Source organism: Pithys albifrons, chromosome 5 (genome assembly GCF_047495875.1).
Source record: "Pithys albifrons albifrons isolate INPA30051 chromosome 5, PitAlb_v1, whole genome shotgun sequence".
Taxonomy (NCBI): Eukaryota; Metazoa; Chordata; class Aves; order Passeriformes; family Thamnophilidae; genus Pithys; species Pithys albifrons.
Window position 1 is genome coordinate 34,545,588 of NC_092462.1, and position 26,603 is coordinate 34,572,190.

The following is a 26,603-nucleotide window of genomic DNA, read 5'->3' on the forward strand; positions in this document are numbered from 1 at the left end:
CAAGAGAACAGTTACTGGTTTCATAACCCGCTCTTGTAATTACAAAATGTAGTCATGAGTCTTCTGGGGAAATAAGCAAAAAAAAAAAAATTAAAGAAAAACAATTAATAATATAAGGAACTACTAAATCTTATGTAGCCAACCACCTCCCTTTCCTGTAACATAGTCTGAGAAAATTGCTGATACTTATTTTAAAGAACAAAAATTTGCCTCCTTGCATGTCGCTTCCAATTAAAGCTTGATTAACCAATATGCACTAAATAAATATGGATTTTTTAAATATCTTCTGAAAACATTGCCTATTAGTATGGGTATGCTGCTTCATATCCTAGATTCCAACACAGCCTCTCTTAACAGAAACAAATTTGCAATTTTAATTCTCTCCCATACCTTAAGCTTTCTGCAAAGCGGTTTCATGATGGCCCAATGCAGAACTGAAAGCTTCACACTGCTCGCACAAAAGCTGTTTCCACACCTCAGAATGGCACTCTGCAAACTCCGCTGCTTGTGTTTCTTTTCCCCACCGCCTCATTGCAGATTTACTGCCGCCCCCTACTCTTGCTTATCTGCTGTCACACTGGCCACAGATTTTGTCTACGTAGATTTTTCTGAAGCAACTGTAGATCTACTGCAGGTTTGCAGATTCACACCTCCACAACTGAAAGTCTCTCTCTCCTGCAGGAGCTCAGCACTGAGGATGCCAGACATTGAAGGTCAAGTTAATAGGCTGCTTTGCACCATGCTATGAATGCTTGGACTTTTAACTTCTGGGTATTTTCAGAAACTCGATTTTTAAAAATTGCACGTAAGGAGGTCTGACAGGGTAAGGGTATGACAATTGCTGATGTTAAATATTTTTCCTGTTCTGACATTTTTCTCTCCCTCCATCATTTAGCAAAAAAAAAAAAAGGAAAAAAAAGACTATGTTATGTAAACAGTACCCACAGTTGGAAAGACTTCCTTCTGCTCTTGCCTAGAGCTAAAGTGATCCTTCAACATTTTCTGAATTCTTTTTGCAATCTGAAGAAATACTTTGAGCCAACCTTTATCTGGAAGTACTTATACCTGCAAAAAAAGGCTACAATTATTTATCAGGGGTTGTTGTAGAAATTGCACTGTGCACACAGTCTAAAAACCACACAGAAGATCTTATCTGAAACCAGACCCAAAGAATCTAGCTAGCATTTTTGAAAAAGGACTGTAGCAGGACATGCTGCAGTGAGCTGAGCAGCAAAAATATGTCAATATTCTGAATATATAGCTTAGAGTGAGATCTTATTTTGTATCCTGTAAAGGAAAAATATCATTAACTTGCTCTTGAAGAGGAGCGAGCTCCTCTTAAGGACGGTTTTCTGGTCACTTGTTGCAATACTAATTGGCTCAGGCTCCACAGTAAGCTGTTCACTGCCATCAACCTACCAGCTGGAGGAAAGCAGCTGGCACGGTAGTTTGCCGGAATGGATTTTGTGCAGTGGGTGGAAGAGGAAGAAATAATAGTAATAAAGGACAACAGGGTTCCCACACATGTTGAGAGAATAACATATCCTTGTGCAGAGTTGAAGTGTTCATTAGAGATGAGCCTTCAAACTTTGTTATTTGAATAAAATCATTCTGGGCCACTCTGTGCCATCTAAACCACATATGGTTATAGCCTGTACCTGGGGGACTTCATCTTAAGGAAGGACAAGGCATGCCTCAATGCATCCTGCTCCAAGATGAGAAGTGCCTCTCAGACAGTCCAACAGAATGTGCCAGGTCTCATGACTGACAAGGGAAGGGTCTGGGCTATGAAAACACCTATGCTGTGTGGTTTTTTCCCCAAACACATTCCAGAGCACATCCAGAGACAAAGAACTGAACAGGTTCACAGAAAATACAGAAAACATATTGTCATTGCCTTTTGTCAAAAGATACATCTCAGAGAAAAAATATCCTGTAAGGATCAAGAATAGAAGGCCATAATTAGTCCCCTGCTACACTCATCACAGAACAGGGAAATAAAATAAATTTTAAAAATCCCATGTCACATGGTGCATCATATGGCCCTATCTATACACAACCTTACCTTGATCTAGTTAACTCATTGGATGAGCTTGGACAAATAATTCTTTGGCAAACCTGTCCGAGGTTTACCTAAAACCTATTTCTGTCTCTAGGAGACACTAAGCAAAATCTGTCTGAAATTCAAAAGAATGTTTATGGTGTATTTTAAACACCTATTAAACATTTAAAGCTGAACCAGAAATGGGTGCATTTCTAAAGTCACACAGTTAATTCACTTTTATGTGTGATATGCATACCTAGAGTAATAAAAGTAATACATAATGAAAAATCTCACTTTGATAAACATCTTAAGATTATCATCTACAAAGAACTAATTATTCAGTTTTATAAAAATCAAGACAACATGCTATTTCTTTTTTAAGTGACAGCTGAAACAGTTGGACTTAAGTGATATAATTAGTATGCACTCTTCACAAACATGCAGTTTTTAGCTGTGTATGACATTAATTAACAAACACTTAAAAAGTGTAAAATAGAAATGTAGACATTAAAAAGTGTAAAAATTAAGTAATTTAAGAATATAATTTCTAAAATCAAGTAGCTGTTTTTGCAATATGGAAGCAATATTGAGAATACTTGTCATTTACCAACTAAATGCATTTACCTGATCCTAATCATCCCAACATAGACTAAACAGGACAAAAAAAAAGGCAAAAAAAAAAGCTATGTTTTGGAAATATAGGAATAAGCCAGACCTTATGTCCCTCTCATCCAATGCTCTGTCTTGGGCAGCAGCCATCACTAGATGGTTCAGAGAGACACACAAGAAAACTCCATGGCAAATAGTTACAGCATAATCTCTCCATATTGGAAGCCCCTTTTAGCTTCCATCTGCTAGAAAAAGTTTCACATCAATACATAGAATGCAAAAGTACTGGACATAAGTATCCTCTTTGAATGCTGAAAAAGCATTACCCAATTTTTTGTTCAATAGAGTCTTCAGTACTTTCATTAACTTCTCTTTTACAATTGCTTTTTCTTCTCTTGCCCTGTAAGATATTTAAGAAAAAGATCTTTATGTCCCAGCACAGTAGCTTCAGCTACCTTATCTAAAAAGATAATCTTGACAGATAAACCGCAGGTAAAACATTAAACCACTGATCAGCACTGAACTATCATCATAATGAAAAACTATGGGGAATGTCTGGTACTAAGAACAAGCAGTCCACATCTAGAACTCTAGAAAAGGTTTACTTAAGGTGCTGATGTATATGTCTGTATTACTCAAAAAACGAGCTACATGTGGCCAACCCATAAAGAAACAAGGGGTAAAATCAGTGTCTCCACTAACTTTTATCACAGTTAGTCAAGAACAGAAACAGATGCTACTGTTGTCTGCTCTCCTCCCTACAGTATTTCTACAATCATTCTATCCAGAGGATCTCAGAGGATCTAGTTTGCAGCTTGTTGACTCCCACCTCTGTCTACTCTGCATTTCTGAAAGAGCAACACATCTAATTGAAGGCATGACATTTCTTCCAGTCACTAATTAGCAAATGCCTTTAAATCACAGTCCAGTTCTCAAACAACTTACAAATACACACACACAAAGAAAACCATAATAAAAAAGAACCTATCAATCTAACTGCCATACCACAGGAGCACAGACCATAATTTTGCTGCAAGGTCAGTTATGCTGAGACTTCACTTTCCAAGCAAAGCAGGGTGAGGTGCTGCATTTTGCAGTATGTATTCAAGAGACAATACAAAAGCAGCCATGACACATGCTCAGTGGTGGATTGGAGATGGATTGTGCTAAGGTCAAAGCAACCACAGATTCTTCCTCCAGTATAGTCGTCATAAAAAAAAAAACATGTCCCAAGAGCCTCTGCCTGAGTCTGTCTTTGAACACCAAGTAAGATGGGTTCCCTTTGTACATCTCAGTGAATTTTAGTCTGAAGTAGGATGATGGATGTGGACAGAAGGCTGGATAGCGTGGTGCAAATAGGAAAAGGAGAGAAATTAGAGCACAAAGTGGATATAGCAACAGGCTAGAGCCCAAGATTGCATTACATAGTCTCATACACAGTCCTTCAGTCTTGTCCACTTGAAGTGAAATTCCTCTGAAGATTTGTTGCTTTAGGCACTCAAAACATAGTCATAGTATATGATCACAGTTTTGTTAGAGAGTCTTTGTTTCAATCACCTTTCAAGTACTCATCACGCTTAATTTCTTCAGTGTCACATTATCTGGACTTCTGAGGATCAGTCCGAATTGCTACAAAGATGTGGCTTGGTTTAAATGTCTTTGTATACCAAACCCCTGGTATTTTTAAATACATTGTTGTTTAAACATACCTAGTCATATCTTATTTTTGCAGCTATATATATATTATATACTCATATGTCTGAATTGCCATGCAACAAATATTAGAAAAAGGAGCTGATGCTCTTAGTTATCTATAAAAGTGGCTTTAGCAAGAATACTGACTTCTCGATGAATAGCTACAGTTACTTTCTCTTTTAATTTTCCCACAAGAGAGATTCTTTTGATGCAATTAAATAAAAATAAACTAGAGGAAATTTGTACTGAAGAAAGCTACAGTAATTAACATAAAACTACAGCCTAGTACTCTGGTAAAGAGCTGAGGGAACTATTCATTCTGAAAAACCTCCAACTAATGCCATATATTCCAATTTTGGCACATACAAGCTGGAGCAGATGAATAAAGATCTGAATAACTCCTGGGGAAAAATTTCTTTTTTTTTTCCAAGCAATTTTAATAAAATGCTACAGGAATAAAATTAAATTAACAACAACAAAAAAAATATACTGAATAAACTAATAATTATCCCATTTGATTATAAATTAGATAAAGTACTGGAATTTCTGTGTGCAAGAGAACATCTCTGTGTTAAAGAGAAGCCATTTTTAGCATGTATTCATTCCACCAACAACCAAGAATCAGTCTGTGAACAGATCATTCTCACATCAGTAAATCCCAGACAAAATAAATTTGAGGCAAATGACAACTTTAAAATCGTATGTGTTAGTTACGTGACACATAATTACATACATTAATCTGATCATGAATAGCAGCCCACTCCCATTAGAGCTGGTAAAATTATTAACTTCAAAAATAAAAGTGGCAATTTTACAAAACTCCATGAATAAAAATGACTGGTTTAGGTCAATGCTTGGGTTGATTATGCTCTTTACATTTCATATTACTAGCTATACACTTTGTGCCAGGGTACCAATCCATTTACATTTTCATTATTTGTAAAGCCAGTATCAAGAGATTTTCTTAATTATTTTCAATGCTTTAGCTACCCAGCCCCTCCTTGGTTATAACTGTTGATGAGGTCAAGCTGTAAAACAAAACACTGAAAGGGCTGAAATAAAAAAAATGAAAAGGAGACCCAAAGTTCTTCAAAAATAAGTGAGAGGCTGATGAACTACAGGATGGAGTAGGACTCTCCAACTAAAATCGAAATTAAATCTTTTGATGCAAGTTGCATCTCAAAAGCAGCTCAGATCAAACTGTTTATTTCAGCCTCAGAAAGCACAGATTTGTGCTTCCCAGACCTCATGTTCATGGTTCTGTGCAATAGTGGATAACATGACTAATACCCAGAACTGAGCAATCTCCCAAATTCCCTTTGCTTTCATAAATGCTGTGAACACCGAAGTAGCCAATTTAGGTTCTAGCAACTAATTAGAAGAGCACACAGTTTTCATTTAATTTTCTGGCATAAGATTTTTCATTTGCTTCTTAAAAGAATGCAAGTTCAAACAATGACAGTAAAAACAGAGGCAAAAGAATTTCTTGTCAGAAGTCCATGGGAACTGCAACAGCTATGTTGATTAACCTGTGTTTTGAATGGAAGAGAAAGACATGTGAAGATGACAAGCTGGCACAAATTCTACCACTATGAGAAAGCTAAGAACTAGTATTCTTGTTGTGGCACAAAATGCAAGACAACATTACTCTGCAAACTACAGCATTCTCTATATACAGATAAATTAGCAGTAATGTTCTATTACTCTCAAAATTTAAGAATACAACTGTCTGAACAAAGTATTCCCCTGCATTCCCAAGGTATCACAATAGGATATAAATGCTATAAAATTATTTTTACTTTAAAAGCTTTAATATACACATTCTCCCTTGAGCCCAAAGTTATTCACTATAATGACATGACAGCTGACAAGAAAGTAATAGCTTTGTGCCTTGGTGCATACTGGTGATTTGTCTGACCTCACATATTGCAAGAAATGATTTGAGGCTACTGATGTTTTGAGACAGTTTACTGGAAGAAAGCTGAAACTGGAGCAGCTGCATCAGAAATCAAAAGCAAATGTGGGATCTTCTTATATATTAAGGAGTGCAAAGTATTCAACAAATTGGGTTAAAAAGGAACAAATGCCACAGCAAGTCAGTGATACCAGACCTATACAATATTTGCTCTCACTTCTTATCATTAGCCTTATTAGAGAACTGATGAAAAAGCCAGATGGTTCATACTTCACAGCACAGGGCAATAAGAATCAAACAGTAAGCAATATGGTAATGACTGCTTAAAGTTTGGGTTGGTTGGTTGGGTTTTTTTAGTTGGTCGGGTTTTTGTTTGTTTTTTTGTTGTTCGTTTTGTTTTGTTCTGCTTTGTTTTGTTTTTCCTTGGACACTCTGCATGTTGCTTCTGGCTCAGAGTCTGCTTTGTTAGGATTAGTTTCTAATGATGACCACTTTTGATTTCATAGCTGCATATAACAAAGATTCCTCTGCTGGCTATATCACTTTTGGCAGTGATAATCATACTCGTAAATAAGGAATGTAAATATGAATTACCAAGCTACAATTGAACCAAAAATAAACCAACACTCTGCATATATTTTGCCATCACTGAATTTTTCATGGATGCTGCCAGATTTTATGTGGAGTTACCCACAAAGCACCCCATTATGAATTAATTCCTCCAGTCATTTTTTTTTTTTTTTAGATTTACTCTTTCGGTAGAACTGCATTGAGCACAGAGAAGGGAGTTGAATCGCTCTCCTTCACACATTAGGTAAGAGCTCCAACAACTGAATTTTGAGTAGTGCAGGTGAAGACTGTTTTGTAAAAAAAGGCACCCTATGAAGCAATAACTGCTATAGGGAGGAGAAGAAGATGTAGCCCTAGTGATACACAAAGTTTGAGACTTAAAAGGGACTTAGAGATTCACTTCAGACTTTCCTTTTGTCTATCACAGCTCAAAGCAGCATTCTGATTTTTTTCTGTTGCTTTCATAGAGGATTCACTTTTTTCTAAGGAGCCTGTGAAATTGCTCAATCTCTGCCTTACATCTGGGCATTACATACAAGTTGTCTGTTGGCTCAAACCCTATATTTGAATTGGTTATACAGCTTCTGCTCATCCGCTGGTCATGGAGCAAACAGAGTATCTTTAACCTACTCAATATTTGCTTTTGATCCAGTAGTTAAATCAGCGTCTTATCAAACAGTTAAAATCTTCCCCAAACTGATTTAACTTGCTAATCACTAATTTGACAACAAAAGGGCTGATACGCTTGAACTGACTTTTACTTGGTATGGAAATTTGAGCTAGCCTGTTCCCTAACTTCTCTCCAGGACCTAAATGCCCAGCTCTGGTCAGTCGTGACACATATATTTTGAAATGGGACTTAAATCTTTGAATCTTGTATGGGAGTTAAAGCTGGCATGTATGTTTTATCAGTCTTGTTACAATAAAATGATACCAAGCAGATAGAAAACATTCTGTGCTTCTCTAATGACAGTAGCTGGATACAGAAGAAGTTTCCCAGAGTTCAAGTGTGTCAAACTCAAGAGAGGGACCTTGTATCACATTTTCAGTATATAGGCAAATACAGACTATAAGAGAAGCAAACACTTAGAAGATATACGTAGACCTTCAAAATTAAGATCAAGTTCCTTTCACTATCAGCATTTGGTTTTGGTTTTTTACAGAAAAAAGCTTCCCCCTCCTCCCCCCCTCCCCCCCCCCCAAATATGACACTTTGTTTTAAAAGAACATTCCCAGTCCTCTATTTTTAAAAATAGTTAATTCAGATACCTTCTTTACCAGAAAGAAAATTAACCTCAACTGATACAAAATGCTTCTCTAAACAAAAAATTGACCTGGTCTTCCTTAATGACCAAGAGCAACAACATGGTAACAATGTGCAATATTGCTTATGTCTCACATAAATAAGACATTATTTATAAATCATTTCAAAAATAAAATTGGGAGAGAAAATACACATCTTCAACACCGCAGAATAATCTGTTGGGATAATGCATCAAAGCAAAACCTCTCATCAGATCCCAAATATCTCAAAGAGATAGCAAAATTTAAATATGAAAAGCATTTTGAAGTATAGCAAGACACTGTTGAGAAATCTCCATTTGAAGGCATTTCTGCATTTGAAGCTCCTTTTGACACTTTAATCCATTTCATACTCACAGTATTTCCGTTCAATTCCTGCTTCTACTATGCTTCAAACCAAATGTAAGAGTTATGAAATGGAGATGCTAATTTACCAGGATTGCATCCTTTTAAAGAAGAACTGGTTTTCTCAAGGTGAAGCTATTACCTGAGAGAGTTCAATAAGGAACCCACTCAAGCTTCTTGCCACTAATTCCTTCTATGATAAAGTGACTTTATAAATTCTATATTATGGATTGCAAAGGCTGAGACGTAAAGATACAAATGCAACTGTATTATTTATAACCACAGATAGATGCAACAGAGATCATGAGAAATAGACCAGACACACTAAGCAATACTTAATATTTAATCTCTAAATTTATATTGAGCAGAGTCATTAGACCTACTCAAATATCTGAAACGCTTGCAATGCCTGTTGATCAATGGTTAATAGGATTATTTTAATGCAAAGACACACTAAAATGATTAAGTTTTATTTGCTGTCTGGTGCTTTCAGGGATTCTCTAATTAAATACCTGTTGCACATGGGCACAAACTTATTGATTTAATAGTGATTATGTTAATTTATGTTAACTTAGTATGCTCCACACTATTACTTATGGGCACAACAGTTGCATGACATGATATTCCAACATGATTCTGCTATAAAACCCTAGACCCTGATAAAAAATCTGTTATACAACATTAAGGGTGCATGAAAGGCTGAGGCATAAATAAATATGGTAATTCACAGTTAAACCAGATAGTTTGTTTTATATTTAAATCATGCTTTTGTGATACTGCAAAAAGCAAAAGTACAGATAGCTGTAAGCAAGTTTGGTTGTCCGTATTTTTTTTCCTTCAGGAGACAAGCAATAGGAAAGTTACAAAGGTATTATGATAAAATTCATCATAATGAAACTATGCACCATCAAGAACCAAACTTTAGAATTTCATATCATGAGTGATGAGAGATTAAAAATAAAAAAAAATCAGACCTGGTTGAGAGATGCAACACTTAGACTTTTAGAATGTCTCTTCAAATGGATGTCTAATGGCCATGGAAATGGCATCATCTGGAGCTGGGCAGAAACTGTCACTTTAGGGGAAATAATTTCCTTTCTATTTTTTAATAAATGAGGTTTTAATGGAATTGAATAGGTACTCTTGAAACAAAATCTGTGGTCTTTGGTTTAGGAAACATTTAAATGAAATCTTTTTTTTTCAGAATTCCTCAAAGTTTATTAGCAAACTCAATAATTTTTTTTGTCAGTTTGGCTGTTTCCACTCATCATACAACAAAGTTGACAAGAATTGCATTGTTTTCAGGTATAACTGCTCATAATGCCCTTGCCATTATGACCAAAGAATTCCAGGCATTTGGAAATTTTGAGTTGCCATTGCCAGGCCAGACTTAGTGCTGGAGACTGAAGGCTCCGAGGTCTAGTACAAAGTCAAGCCTTAGGAAAACACAAAGCTCTGAAGTTCTGTAGTGATTTTCAGGTCCTGCATTAAGGAGACTGGATTGTGGAGATCTTTGGTGTTAGGAGCTGCCTGTCTCATAGCACTTTGGTCTCTGGTAACCACCCTTTGTGCCAACCTTCTGAAAACATGGACTCCCAGAGAATGCCCCACAGGTGAAGTTTTGAGCTTCATAAAAGCTTCCAAGAAATATGACAGTGTTTCACTGGAACTTTCCACTTTTGCAAAATATATAGGTTTTGACCAAAAAAAGCACTTTCGGTGATTTTTATAAAAGATGTTTAGATGGAAAGTTAACAGACAGCTCTACTCACATGGCAGGTCTCATGATCACTCCTTCCTCCCTTGCTTTGTCTTTGCTATAGCTGTCAAAATACTTAGCTTACAAAACTGTTTCTCATAAATTCTTTAGTGTGTCACAATTTTTTTAACAATAGTGATGATAGCACACACACTTAATAGGGATAATATGTTTAGTTTAATGTAACACGTGAAGGGTTTCACAGTTGAATGTTATAAATTCCAAAGGATAAGTAATTTTGAATTTGAAATATTTGGAAACTTTGGTTTTGGTTTATGAAATAGGTGTGACTTATGAGAAAGGATCTATAATTAGATGCTGCGTCCATACTACACAGACAAATATTTTTTATTAACATTGCATTTGAAGGGAGGGTTGTTGCCAGCATACACTGCCAGACAGATAAACTACATTTGAGCACTGCTTTGAGCAGAAACAAAAGTATCCTACCTGAGAGAAGGGGCTAATCTTTCCTATGTCAGAAATCAAAAACATACCTGAGAACCAATGATAAGATGGTAATCATTCAATTAAGGAATTACAGACTTGCAGTAATTACATTACCACTCTAAATCTGCTAGTACTCCATTAGTTTCTTTCAATTAAAAAAAAAAGGGGGGGGGGCAGGGGGAGGAGAAGGTGTCAATGGCCACACACAGAAAATTAAAAGTGCCTACTTTTGATACCAAGTTATGCACATTTTTCATTCCTTTTCTCCTTGGTTGCTATAAGGTTTGTTTAACTTTTTAAAAGATGCTGTATTATCTAACATAACCAGGAAAAGGCTTTTGTTAAAAATACTGCTATCTCTATATTCTCTTGAGGAAAGTAGCTGTTTTGAGAGTACTTGTTAGATGAAAGGTTGAAACAACTTGGGTTGAAAATAGAAACATATATATAGAAAAAATACCCCAATGATATCTAAGAGGCAGGGGGGTTTAAACAATTACCTCCTTCCTGTCACATTAGTTTAAACTTATCTGCAATTACTAAAACCTAAGTCCATATAATTAAGTTTTTAGCTATCTTTTTAACTATTTACATCTGTTTTGATTTCGAGCCTACCTGGCCAGATCTACCAAGCATTTGAGAATATTGTCTTTTCCTATCACAAGCTTTGTTTGTCAAATCAACTCAAATTCTCTCTTCAGAAGTGGTTTATCATCAGGGACTTACTGGAACATTTTTCTGAATGGGAAATGTGAAGAAATTCCATTTGCTCTCATTTCTCTGAACTGTTGCTACCTGTGCAAGGCTGACAAAACCAAAATATCTTTTGCCATTAAAATACTACAATGTATGCATATGCTAGTCATAAATAATAGTTTCTACATGTTTTTCAAGGGCTCTCACACTGAAATTTATTTTAAATCAAAACTTGCCCAGTTCTAGATTGACTCAAACTTCAAAGATGCAAAAAAACCCAGAATGAGAGCATTTTAAAATAAAAATTAGAATAGAAATGATCCACTCCAAAGAGAACAGAACCAACGTATGTTTAACAAACTCTTCACCTTCCCTATGCTGACAGCCTGTGTGGCGTTATGTTGATTTATCCTAGAAAACAAATGAGTGCAGATAACATACATTTGACATCCAGGATGCAAAGTCATGCTGTATTTTAGATTCCATTAACTAATTTGAATGTATGAGAGATTAATTTGCCCATGAGTGTAACAGTTACAACAGATGCAGCTGAATTGACTGTGTTACTTCATAATTGCTGTTTCCACATTCATATAAGCATCATTCTCAGCCAGAAGTTATGGGCTCAGTGTAAAAAGTATTGTGTGAACAGGTCTGTGTTACTCTGGAGCAAAACATTGTAAGATGTCTTTCTAGCTTAAAAACAGGCAGATGAACCAATAACAAAGAGCTGAAGATAAAAATTCTAAAACAAAATACTCTTATATTGTATGTGTGATGAAAGAGAGTATTTAGTCAAATCCTCTGATGCTGCAAATTAACGAACTTAAATATAAGAATAAAAGCACTGGGACTGATTAACAACAGCAAAAAGAAAGCCATTTTTGACAGACAGATGCCTCTTTAATTGTGCTGGTGGTACTTCACACAGCCATTCTGGACATCTGACACTTGAGAATAACTAAATTCAGAAGCACCGTACCTTCCGAAGAGGTTTGAGCTTGGTCTCCATTATGAAGTCGTACTTGCAGAGTTCACAGCAGCGTGTGTCTGAGCTCTTGATCCACTGGTGCAGGCAGGCCTGATGAACAAAGCGCAGGGTCCCTGTGCAGCGACATGGCGTGATGAGGGGGCTTTCATCATCTCCCTCACAGTGACAGATCCTGACAGGAAGGACAGCGAGAGTGAGGGAGGGAACTTGCCAAGTGGCAATCCAAAGGTACTGGGTTATTTACACTACCTTCTCATCTTCAGACTTGACATTCAAAAGATGCCATGTATATGACCCTTCAGATTGAGGCCCAGAAACATATTCCTTGTTCCTTTTTTGCCATTTAGTAATTTCTCTTCACTTAGTTATTTCTCTTTGAATTTGGTATGTGATCTGAACGTGAATCAATAGAAACAACACCATTTTTCCCTCTTATGCATGGCAAAACCTTTATGACAAATACCAGAGCTCTTTCTAAGAGAATAGTTCTTGATCTGTAAGTAATGCCAATAAAATCCTCAAAGGTAGAAAAATCTTATCCAAGCTAAAAGTACCCATCATGAGAAGTACAAAAAGTTCCTCGGATACCTCTTTGGAGTTACACAGTTAAAAGAATCAGAGAGCAGTTTTGATTACTCTGGGGTCCTGCATATGTCACAGTGTATATACACATGCACACACTTTTTAGGAAGCAAGTGTTAAAAAGTCAGGGTCATTTTTTTCATTCTTCACTTTCCCTTTGAAGCAGACAGCTGTATTATATGGGAAAACAAAAATTACAGCTGTAAGCAAGACCCTAAGATAGACGTTGGTCCCAGAACTGTTTTACCTTATGATGGGATACAGAGCTTTTCGTGTTGTGGTGTTCGTGTTGCATAAAGTGATCAGTGTTCTAACATCATAATCTGATCAGTTTCTTCTGTGACACATGTCCAAATGTCCTGCTGATCTTACTCTCTTTCCAGTCTCCTGATCACATCAGGAAAACACTTGCCCATCAAAACTAATGACAACTTTATTGGTAAGCACCTCTGTGAAGGCAGAGAAAGCTCTATGGTGAGCAGAAGGCTTAACTGAATACCTGAAGTTGAGAAGGTTTACCTCAACAAAGAGTAACTCCCTCCCCTCCCCAACCCAGAAAAAGACAACAAAGCAACCAAGCCCCAAGCCCTAATGAGTGTCTGAAGTGTCAAACTGGCAGGCAAGAGACAAAAAAAAAATCCAAAACCAAATGAAACCAAGAAAAAAAGGTTGAAACCTCAGTTCTTTCAAATAGAGAAACAGCAGCAACAGCACAGATCCTGGTATCACACAAATGAAACTTACACCTTAGAAAGGCAACCTCAGACAACACACATGCAAAAGTGTCTGAACACATCTGAGGAATAAATCACCCTTGTACACAGAAAAACTGTGACTGCACCACTCCTGGGGTAAGAAAAGGGGTAGAAGAGCCCTGTGATGAGACTGTCTTCCCACTGGTCAGGTTAGGGAAGACGGGTGATCTTCTTCCTAGCACAGGACCTCCTGGTGTATGCCAGGAGACAGCCTGGCAAAGACCTTCTCGAAAAGACTGGATACTGCACACCAATGAGGCTGCCTACAAGTAGGGGAGGAGGAAATTCCAATGTCTACATGAAATATCTATGGATCAAAACCAGGATTTCACTATTCTTCCATGGTGTAGACCAGAGCCATAAGAAAACAAATATATGATAACAGGAAAGCAGAACAAAGCTACTTTGCCAGATATATAGAAATAAAGAGAACAAAAAAACCCCAACAAATAACTGAAGCTCTAGAAACCTGAACCACAAAAGTCAGGTTTAAGTGTCTGCAGTGGTGCTTGTAGAGGACTTCATACCTGTGGCAGTGGAGGAAAGAAGAAAAAATACCCACAATTTCCATCTGGCACATGCTCATTTTTTTGAAGGAAATTTTACAAGTACTCAATTTACAGTCTTTACTAATCCAGCCAAGCTAGGTGCATCAGTAGCTTAGTTCTTAAATGCAAACTGTCTATATGGTGATTTCTTATTAAGCCTCTTGCTTAAGCAGAACTAAATTTTCAGAACACCTTCTTAATAGATATTTTTCTAACAAATGTGTTCCCATCAGAGAGTTACCTGAAAAATATGATTTTCTTTTTAAATTAAAGCTATTCCCCAAAGGAAAACCAGTATTCTTTGTTCATTTAAATTCAAGCTATACATAATTTATTTTACAGCCTTAGCATTTAAACTATTTAGAAGTTAGACAACTAAGCTAAGCTACGTACCCAAAAGCCTTTATTTCTGCTACTGCCAAGATTGTTTAAAATTATTATCAGAGCTAAAATACAAGCCAAAACTCCACTGGGACCTTCAAATAAAGTGACATTGCAAATTTTAAATCTTAAACTGAAGATTACTTCAGTTGAAATACTTCTACAGAAAAACACTATATGCATTATACATTCTATTTATGCTTTCCTTGGACAGAAGTTAAAAGCCAAATGTAGACATAGCAAGATGACAATAAGAACTTACATTATACAGAAGCTCAAACTAAATAAAATCTAATGGGCTCTTCTAGCTTTATAACCATGAAATATGTAACAAGAATTCAACCAAACTTCAATAGAAATTAAAGTCCAGAGAAAACTACCAAAGCCATGGATTTCATTAGCTTGAATGCTCTTTGGACTCTTTGGTGCAATTTAGCTTTTTATTAGTTGTTTTACCAGAAGAAATTAACTTAAAATTGTGCTACCTTAACTCAGAGTGACAGTCTAAAGATATTTGGAGTTCCGACTGCTATGGTAACAGACTCTTGGCTAAATACTGGAAGATCTTGCTTTGGACCAGATAACTTGCACTATCTTCCTCAGCCATTAGTACAAAATCACAATTTTGTGCGTCTTTGTCTTTTGCTGTATTCATCTACAATGTACACCATAATTATCATAAATTATAGAAAATACAAAAAGTGCATATGGGGGCATGGGGCATGGGCATACTGATAATGATGTACAACAATGCTTAGAGGCTATAAATTATGCAATTATGTAAAAAACTTATTGTTCTTTAATATTTCTGTGTACTGTAAAGCTACATCCATATTAACAAGCATTGCAGTGAAAGTATAGGAAATCTGTTGAAAAAAATCTGCTAGTGTTTAAAACCTGGGCTATTTACACCTGACACATCTTTGATTTGATACTGATTTTAGGTTGGACCAGGACTACACCTTGCAGTTTGCTTGCACTCAAAGGGAATATGGTTGGAGAGCCCTGAGACCACTTCTCAGCATGGTCTAGACCATGGTAAAAGCAATGGTGATCAGATGTGCTTCAAAAACAGGCTCTTTGTCTGAACTAAAGCACTAATGAAGGCCCCTTTATTTACAAAATTAAGAGGAGCTACAGCCTTGTGACTGTGGCATTTTTACACCATTTGTGATCCAGTTTCTAGGCAGTGTGAACTAAATTAATGCAGATGCCCAATACCCATACTGTCATTTTCCTGAAGATGGAAGTACACCAACAGAAGAGAAACCCTTTTGAACTTAACAGGTCTCCCTAACAAAAGAAGGAAATATTTTCTCCATATAAATATGCTCAAGGAAGATAATGTCTATTCCAGAAATATTATTTTTAGTGACAAATTATCAAGAAGGCCCTTCACTGGAAAGCACAAATGGACTCAAAATGATTATGCAAAGAAAAATTCTTACCCTGTTCAGTGGGTACATCTCATCACTGTATCTCACTATTGCTAAAGAGAGCTGAGTCAGAAACAGCAGAGCAGGAAAATGTTGGAGCAAGGGAATCCCCGGATTTGATTTTTGGTTGTGAGGATTATTAGCTTCTAGCATGAAATACTATGAAATCCTAGGTTATCTTAATTGGACCAAAAGGAACCAATTCCACAGCATTGCAAAGGGATGCACACAATTGCTGTCACTCTGTCTGATTTTTTTCTTAGGAATACTATTTTCCAGTCCAAAAATGTAATTTTCTCTTTTGCCAATTTATAAACTGCTTCCAGGGCTTTTAAATAGTTAGAACCTAAAATTAAAGCAAACATTTTCATCAAAAACTCACACCAAGTAATTGTCATTTATAAATAGAATCCACAAAAATATCAAACTCTGCTCATGCATAATTTACCACTTGGAAAAAAAAGTTAAATTCACTGAATTTAATGCAATAGGCTAAAGTGTGCCATGTTTCTCTTGCTCTCATTTTTAAACGCTTTTTTTTTAATCTCATTTCCATTCTTTCCACTTTTAAATCACAAAGTAATCTAAATGATAAATTGCTCTTACTCTCCATTTAAACACATTGTGGAGGAAGCACATTAATTCTCCATACCAAATGTAATCAATTTGTATACTTCTTCCTTGTCACTCATGCCCTTCCATTATGCTATACAGTCAACTGCCTCTACCTGACTAGAGGAAAATACATTTTCGAAATGTTGCACCACACTGGGGGAATTTCATAATGGCCCAGGGAAAGCTTTCTCTTCATTTCTGCAAAAGTGACCAGAATTTGTATGAGACCCAAGAGCAAACAACATTAGCAAAAGCACACAGAATATTTTATCAGCATTTCCTGTCCTTCTATTAATCTTCCATTATACATAATAAATAGGATATCTAACCATCTGAAGAGTTACAAGTAATTGCTACCTCAGATGCACTGTCAGAACCACTCAAAATACATGTCTGACAAAATTAACTGCACTGAACATGTACAAAAAACTAGGAACTGCACCTTAAAACAGGATTTAGATTTCCTCCCACCAACCTAGTGAAAAAGTCAAAGCTTTAAGGAACTAAACTGCATAGAGAAAATATGCAAGCTTTAACTATTTAGTGACAGGACCCTTAAAACCAAGGGTCTCCTCACACCCAGCAGGAAGTGCCGCCTTTTCAGCCATTTGCATGAAAAATAATAATAGTTTTGGCTAGAAAGAAGTAGAAACCAGGACTCAGTTGTCCCCCAGATAAGTGAATCTAATCACAACAAAGTCATGCTTGCCTTGCTCTGGCTCTCCTTACATCCTTGTGAATCATGAAGAGCTTTCAAAAGAGACTGTATAACCAGATGGCTGAAGAGGTGACAGATGGGACTTTGAACCATCAGGCAGAGAACAGAGTTAACCAGAATTTCATACTGCTTCAAAGATTGATAAGCCACCAGACCATACAAAGTAGGAGATCCCTCAAAAAGCAGGAGATTCATATCAAAAAGTCACCTTGCAAAAATAAGGCTCTGAAAGGGAAAGTAAGCGGCAGTCACAGTTCTTTTGAAGGAAGGGAAGTGGAGTCAACATGCAGGACAAGAGTCAGAGACTTAGCTCCTCATGAACGTGCCATCCTGAGACCACAAGGTATGCACTAATATCCCAGGGAGAAACAGGTCAAAAACCCTCTTCAGACAAGCACTGCAGTCTGCAAGTAAAGCATCTTCTGGTTTACAGTGATTTTAGAGGGGTCTAGATGTTATTTCAAGCCTACATATTCTGCAGGCAGTTAAATGCCTCCCTGACATCCGATCCCGTCAGATCTTGGAAGTTAAGCAGGGTCAGCCCTGGACTAGTACTTGGATGGGAGACCTCCTGGGAAATGCCGGGTGCTGTAGGTTCTAGTCCTGAGGACTTCACTGACACTGTCCAAGCTCACTTGGCCGTGGCAGATGAACCTCAGGACTTAAACGGTGGGGCCAGTTCTGTGCACGCTGAGCCTCACCTAAAAAATCCACTGCGCAGGCTGGAAGGGCACACCCACGTGGGGACAGCCCTTCCCAAATCTTCGTTCGCGAAGCCAAGCCACACACACACACATATTCTGCACTACAGTTTATTCACTGGATCCAACATCATGGTTTCAGTATAAGTATCTAAAATAAGCATTTAATTTCAATGGTAAAATTTAAACCTCTGTATCCATCTTCTGTTTAACTTTCTCTTTTTTTCCTCAAAGACTTTTTCCTCCCAAGCAGTTTTCTGTCTGTTGATTCTGTGAGCACTCTTCTACATGAATATTTCAGAATGTAAGTATTTTTATGCAAGATACTATTTTTTTTTGCACGTCCTACTAAATAATATTATGAAAAAACCCTGTTACAACATTTGATTTCCCAGAGAGAAACCATATAATCATATTTCCTCTTTTCATGTGCAATATACACCATTTCTTCCTATCTATGATTGTGTTAATACACAGAAATTCCCATATTAGCCTTTTCTGAAGTTTATAATGGCCTTTAAATTAACACACTAGCTTTTAAAAATTCATTTTTAAAAATTATATTTGAAATAGATTCTAGAGATTAATAAATCAACTTCCTCATCTCCTTTACTGAGAGCTCAACAAAATCAAAATTCAGCTTCAAAAAAGCATTTTTTTCAATGTAAGTAACTCTACCTTATTTAAGTGTGTGTGGTTTTGCTGAAATGACTGAATCAGTACTACAAAATGATTTTACAACAAAAGCCAAACTAGTCAAACAGGAAATGTCTTTCAACTCTCCCTCATCAATAACAAAAATACTGTAAGATTAATTCAGAGTCAATACACAAAGCACTTATGGTTCACCAATGGTAATATCAACTAACCAATTTTCTTTCCTTAGTAATTCTGATGTGAAAAGCCATGAGACTAAATCCTCACAATCCATTCACTTTATCATGTCCCACACATAGCTTCAGGGAGATTATCCACATGCAGAGCAAAGAAAGCTATTTCTGAGGCTGTGCCTCAAGCCACATGGCAAATTCGAGGATAAGGTATATATGAAGAAAATCTCAGACACAGAGCAACTTAGGAAAAGGGGGATCCAACTGTACGATTTAGAAAGCCTATCCTATGAATCTTAAAATAAATAAACAAATAATATGCCAAACCAACTCAGCATGGGCAGAATTTATGTTGTCCTTAATCTGAGAAGCAGAAACCTTGCCTTCTAATGAAGTCCAGAAGAAAGCAGTTGCTCGAGGAAGAGATTGGAAAGATCATCATTGATACCGTGACATTGTTTCATCATTTTGGAAACAAAGAAACAGTGACAGTAGAGGGACAAATGTTTCACTTGAAGTGACTAAGAGGCTTGCATTAGACTAGCTGAAGAATATATTACACCATGGTACTGTATCTGACTAATGTGCTTATGCTGGAGTTGGGTGTGTCCTGCCACATTCCCACTTGTGCTCCCCAATGCAGTCTGAAGAAATTGCCAGCAATTCATGAGGAAATAAAGGAAAAGGATTGCCTCCCTAAAAACTTAAAGACAATACAACTGGCACCAAGAGATGTTTTAAGATCCTCTGCTATTTCCACACAATGCCATTTAGGTGAGGGCCATTCCTCTCAACTAGTGTTGTCATATCAGCTAGAAGATATGAATAGCTAGGATGAAAGGCTTGAAGAAACAACTCAGGAAAACAAATTTTCCCCATCACAACTAGCTGTGCTAATCCAGTCTTTGAATAAACATCACAACCCTCCCCACGCTTTTTCTGTTTCTCATGCAGAAAAATGGTGTATATGTGCACAACTACATTGACATACAATTATTCTTTTTTGTTTGTTTTAGATGCAAGATTGTGAATCAGAAGAAAAACTTATCACAGATCATGAATCAATTAAGTGCATGGACCTGTTCTGAAAAATAAGAACTACAGCCTAGACTGAATTGTTAGTGAAAACATGCCTTCTTGTCTCTTTTGCTGTGTGCAGATAGAGACAACTTATCAGCTATGAAAAATTAACACGCTTTTGATTTTGTAGTGTTTCTCCTAGACGTATTATGGTCACTATGATACTAATGTCACTACCTAATAATGACAACAACAAAAAATAGCATTATCCCTGACATGAAGAAAAATGCAATTATGACTCTTGAGAAATTTTGCACAATAGGTCTCATTAACAGCCATATTGAGTTTAACACTGATCAAACATCATCTCCACTGATAGTGAGCCTAGGGGCACATACATGTCAAAAGCTTTCAATGTTCCTCAACTAAACATGTCTGGCTGAAAATTTTACATGCACATCCAAAAGGCCAATCTTTGAAACAAGCTTCAAGTCTTACAAATAGTGCCTGAATGAATATCATAAACTTCAATGGGTTGAGAAGGCAGATAAAAGACAAGTCCACTTTCTATCTGAAAGCGAAGTCTAAGTTTGGTGACTTGGGCAACAGTTAGGATTAATCTATATGACATAATTACAAAACTTTAATTTATATATCTATCTCCATCTCTCTCTCTCTCTCTCTCTATCTATCTATAAATATATATATTAACACTGTAGAGTTAAGGCTATATAAAGACCCATGCTGAAATATTTTTTTTCAGGTTTTGGGTGCTTATATTCTTAATAATTATTAAATTACCTATTAAATTTGCACGGTGTGTACCACACTGGATCTTCAATACATGCAGGCTTGGTGGGTTCAGAAATTTAAGACAACTCTGAAGTTGTTGAAGTAATCTGTGCACACTTCTGCATCATACACTATATATACATTTCATGCAATATGGTTACCATTGTTGCTATTTCATTGCATTTCTATAAAGTGAAGAGGTTCCAAGCCTGGAGTCTGGTCCTGATATTCAAGCTCATGTACAAACACAGCTGGACTTTACTCTGAAGAATCTTAAATTATCATGACAGACAATAGCCAGACAATGGAAATGTGTATTTTTTTCTTGATAAGCATAACAAGGATCACATAGCACTAGCTGTATTAGTAATGGCTTATATCTTCTGCTGTGAAAAAACACAATACCAGCCTATTATCTTTTTAGAACTAGGATCTTTGTAGTGTGCTATGAGGTTAAAGTCTACTGTGAAACTTGCATGATGCAGCATCATGAACTTCCTCATCCCGACTGTGTTTACATTTCCACGCAAACTTCTTCCCAGCAAAGAAAAGGAAGAAGTTTGGGGTTACCATATGAAGAAACTAAGCCTGATTTACATTTTGTAGATGAGAGTCAGTGCTGGCTCACAAGTTTTGTGAGGGGAAAACAGAAAATAAATACTTGTTTCAGTTCTGTTAAATTTACAGGATGGTGCATTTTCATTTACCACTAAATGAAGTCACTCAAGCCCTCCCAGCTGCATTTAGATGTTAGCTCAGAAGTGCCTAGCTTGCTCTCACTTCCAGAGTAAAATGCTCACTTTCTGGTTGCATGCTTCACACCAAGGGAATCAGATTGTTAGAAGCCTGAACTTCTGAACTAAAGAAAACTCTTGGCGTTGCTTTTGCTTTCCCAAAGCTTATTTTAATGCTTGCTTTGCCCAATCATCCTTTTGTATCATTCCAATACTTATGATGAGTACTGAACTAACAGCCCCCACACCTTCACATTTTAGAGGTGTTTGGCAGTGCAAGGTCCCATAAAAATTATGCCACACTGGAAGGCACCATCCATCAGATTCCTGAGGTAATGGCAACTCCAGAGGGCACTGAATCATGATCACAAATTTCCTTCATATAAGTCAATAAAAAATCACATTTAGGGACCAAAGCTGGATTTGAACTGATCACCTAAGGAGGAAAGCTCCATATCCCATTGTATTAAGCTATGTATCACTCTGCTTTGCTTCATTCTCTGCCTCTGGCTGGAGATTTAAAATACAGCAAGACTCTGCCAGAGGACACAGCAGGTCCACTCTTGAGAAGACAAATGGATCAAAGAAAAACCTCTGGCTCTCTCATAGGATTGCTGTTTTTAAGAAACAGAAGTATATCTTCAGATTGAGATACACTAACTTTTCTGTAGAAAAGGTTTTTGTGTTGTTTTCTGTGGCCTGCCTAGCAGTTTATTACCGAGAAGCAGTGACAGAAAGCAGTCAAGAGAATGGCACTCAGACCATGGCAGTGAGAAATTCCTCTTAAGAATGTTAATTTTTTCTTCTTAGGGACTAACCTGCATACTTCTAAGTCATCAGACCAGTCATCATACAACACTGGAGGCTTCTGAACAGCGTGAGGCACAGTGGGCCCTGCAGGTGCTCCATTATCTGGGACTGCCAGAGCATCACTGCCAGAGCCTGCCTCTGCAAAGGAGTCCTTCAAATCTTTACTGTGTCTAAAGAGAGGCGCAGGCTGCCGATCTCTGTGGTAGCTTTTCCCTTTGCTTTTCCCACATTTTCTTGAGGAAATCCTTGCTTCCTGAGACGATGCTGAAGACTGTGATTCCTTAAGCCTTGGAACCCTTCGGCGGTGATTTAAAGTAGGATTCTCAGGGTCAGATACCTCTTGATTCTTTTTTCCCATTGTCCCCAAGGTGACAAGTTCAACGGCATTATTGTTTGAGGACCCATCCTGGTTACTGCATGATCTATTGTTTCTTCTCCCTCTCCTGGCCATTCTGGCCTTTTCTCTTGCTCTCCTCCTAGCCTGAGCCCACTGACTCTCATCTGAAGATGATGATGAATCAGATGCATTCCAGCTGGATCTTGGAGGCTCAGGATGCAATTTACAGTCTTTCCCCTTTCCTTGCTTTTCTGTGTGCTCACCATTGTCTCCAGTCTCTCTTTTCCGCCTAAACCTTCGTTTTACGTGTTTCTTACCAGACTCCCTATTAGAAGGGGCCAGCACCATGACAGGGGTTGCATGTTCAAGCTCATCTTCTGACAAGTCATGCAAGGTAGTAGATCTAGACAAAGCAGTAAGCAAAGGAAAGGGATGGAAATGGTAAGGGTGGGTGAAAAGAGAGAAATCACAAAAAAAGGGATGAAAATGAGAACATGAATTTAGTAGAAAAACATGAGACTAAAAAGCAAAAACATAACAAGAGAGATCAAAAGAAAACTAAAGTCTATGTAATTTATGAATAAAGCAGAAGAAAGAGCTACATAATATTAAATAAAAACCAACAAGTATCAGCCATACTAAAGTATATTTTTTGCAGTACATACCTACAAATGTCCTGAGTGGAAGGGCAGACAGACAAACGTGACTGACTTCTGTGAGCTGTTCCTGTTGTAGGACTGCTTGCCTGTTGAAACAAGTTAGACAGTTTGGAATCTTTGTCCATGAAATACATTGCAGATATTTTACTGCTTTGCCACATGATTAAAAAATTAAAGTAACTGTTCCTGCTGTTCATAGCTCACTGTTGAACATATACAAGCTCAAAAAATACAGGAAGCTTGAACAAAAGTGAAACTTATTTGTGGAACTAAGAACGACTGAGGTGATTGAGCTCTCATTCGCTCATGACTACTTTTTGTCACTGTTTGAGGAAACAGCTTTCAGCAGTTGAATTTTCATTTTGATCTACTGTAAATGTCTGATGGGAAAGGATATTTTTATTTCATGCAATCAACCATGGCAAGAAGAGTACTGCATTATGGTGAGTGATAAAGAACCCAAAGCTAATCTATACTGAGTGGACTGATGAAACAGTGAGAAAATTAAAGTGTGTTTTAAAAGGTTTTGAAGGCAATCTCTTTAGAAGAGCTAAAAATATTGAACTGATGAGCCTGAGAAGACCAAAATGCAGGCTGCATCTCTACAGAGCTGATCACATTCTCAAACAGCAGAAGAGATATATAACATATTTAGTGTGTGACATTTTACTTATAAGGTTATTGCTACAAATTGCAGATTCAGTTACTCAATACTTTCACTGAAAACATATTTTGATGGTGTTAACAGCAAATTATTTCAATCTGCCTCATCATATATTGTACTACCTGCAGCTGTATGGAAATGTAAATCCAAGGTGTGATTCTTCAGGATCCCTCATGAGACACGGTATTGTGGGAAGAGAGATCAACACAAAACATTCTTAAGACTCTGACCTTTCCTTAGCTAATTAGGGGCATTAGCTTTTAGAATTAAACCTTCCTGTTGTGAACACCACTACCAAATGCAGACAAAATACTACCACGAGATCATTAACCAGATGCAAGGGAAGGATGACTAATAAGCAAGAGCACAAAGTACAAATTATACAAAGATGTGAAGGCTGTCATCCCAATCTCTTGTACTAGTAAATCAAATTCAGTCACATATAGAGACCATAATTAAAATTATTTCTAGTTCAACTTTCACAGATACTTTTGTGGTGTCAAAAAGGTGTTTGAAAATAAGTAGTACAAATAAAAATAACTACATACAGCAAGTACCTGCTGACACTTCACTTTTATCCAAGGTACTTAATATCCATTATATTTAATGCATACATCTTTTGGAAACATCAGTCACCACTATGTGCATTTCTGTTTTTGACTGGATACCTGCTAAGACTTAATGCTTTGGCATTAAAACCATCTTCTAGCTTTTAGAATTTAAGGAATCCTTTTTATCTATTGATTAATATCACAAAAACACACCAAAACCCACCAACAATATTACGAATTCTTTACTACCATGACTGAAACTTGGAGATACAAAAACTAAGCCAAAGTGAGAAATTAATTTGATAAGGCATTTGGACACAATCCTTATGTTCTAATGTTTTTACAGTGTCTGGATTCACCAATCAAAGGGAGAACTGCATGCAGTCCAGTGCTGGGGGAAAAAAGGACAAGTATCAGTGAGAGAAATTGTATTTCTTATTTCTTTTTCTACAAAAGCAATGTTTCTGTCACATGTACTGTGACAGAGTATGAATTTTTCTTACATGCATATTAGAAACATATGGTAAATATATTGTTGGGCATATAATCTTTGCCCACCTCAGCCTCTGTGATTAGCTTTAAGTAATTAGGACACATCTTAAGCTACTTATTGAGGAAATATGCAGACATCAGCACCAGACCATGTTGCTGGCCTACAGGCAGCTGCTGCTGCTGGGTGAATGTGAAATGTCTCTCCAGACTAAATCCCAGGTGAAGGACTGCTGAAGCAATCCAGCCCCTGAGTCCAGTGTGGACTCATGAATTCATCTCTCATGATGAGCTCCCATTTCTTTCTTCCCCCTAAAAGCTACAGGACTGTTACCATTGCTTCTTTCAGGATCTCTATATTACAGAGGTTTGACTTGATCTTAAGTGGTGGTCAATTCACCTCCATGCCATAAAAGCAATTTTTAGATCATCTTGCCACAGCAGTACCCTCTGAAGGGATAAGGAGAATGGCTAAGCTGACTCAGTAACCATACAGGAGGTCTGCACAGGTTCGAGAAACTTTGAGCAGCTATTAAAGCAGGAAGCCAGGTAGACAGTTGCTAAGAGGGCTGAAATCAAGCCAAAAATTAACACGGATTGAAAAGCTTTCCCACTTATTACTTGTGACTGCAGACAGGTGGAAATCTAATTATTTTAAAATAAAAATTACATCACCAATTTGATTACTTAAATCTTACATTTCACTCCCAACTGTAAAGAGATCTGGACTATTTCAGCCCTGTTCAGTCAAATTTATTTTCTAGTTCCCCTGCACAGGCATAATGAAGTTATATTTAGCTTCACAAAACTCAGAGAAAAGTTTATTTCCTTCAAAAATACTTTATGTACAAATCTTTTTTAAAATGAATGCTTTTATCTTGTTTGTCTAACCCCTGTTGGAGCAAACATGCCTTGTGAGTAGCTAAAGCCAATGCACCATTTAAGTCTTCAAAAATAAAACAAGAAAACTCCAACATGCCAAGTTATACACAAGATAATTCAGACTCTTATCTTTGAATGAGTTTAATTCAATTGATTTACACAACTTTTAAATAGAAATGTTTATTTTTATTTACTTTAAATTAGCTTTTAATGGTAAAATCACAGAATCATAGAATACCAGGTTGGAAGTGACCTCAAAGATCCCCCAGTCCAACCATTCTTGACAAAAACACAGTCTGGACAACATGTTCCAGAACCCTGTCCAGCTGAACATTAAAGTGTTCAATGTGGAAACAAAAATGAACTGATGGAGTGATTTATCAAATCAAGAAATTTGGTGTTACTGATAATAATTTTCTGATGTTTACTTGTGTACCTTGCAGGTACTTATTTTGTAGATAAATCCAGTCTTATCTACAAAAATTATATAGGACCTGTTAGTGTCAGGTCTGTCCCTTCTATCACATGTCACATGAATATAATAATTCACAGCAAGTCAGGCTGTTTATAAAAACCTGTAAAATCCAACTCAATTGGAAGCCAAGTCCAAACCTTTGCCCCCGAATCTCTCTGCTTTTTCACCCTACCGTAGTCTGACAGCATTAACTGCATCTGCTTTCTGCTACCAGCACTGCCTTCAGGCTTACCCCAATTTTTTTGGCA

At 37.0% G+C, this 26,603-nt stretch overlaps 1 protein-coding gene across 9 annotated transcripts in view; it reads right to left on the reverse strand.

Annotated features, from left to right (window-relative positions):
• Positions 1-26,603, reverse strand: part of MARCHF1 (membrane associated ring-CH-type finger 1) — a 242,705-nt gene that overhangs the window by 11,558 nt on the left and 204,544 nt on the right. For 7 of the 9 annotated variants that reach the window (XM_071556186.1, XM_071556187.1, XM_071556189.1 and 4 more), the window contains 3 exons: positions 23,301-23,380; positions 22,307-23,038; positions 12,368-12,548 (listed from right to left, as the gene is read on the reverse strand). In XM_071556186.1, the coding sequence (XP_071412287.1) occupies positions 12,368-12,548; positions 22,307-23,038; positions 23,301-23,380 (993 nt within the window). Of the gene's footprint in view, positions 1-12,367; positions 12,549-22,306; positions 23,039-23,300; positions 23,528-26,603 lie in introns of those variants that run through there. The other 2 variants (XM_071556194.1, XM_071556195.1) reach the window with 2 other exon arrangements.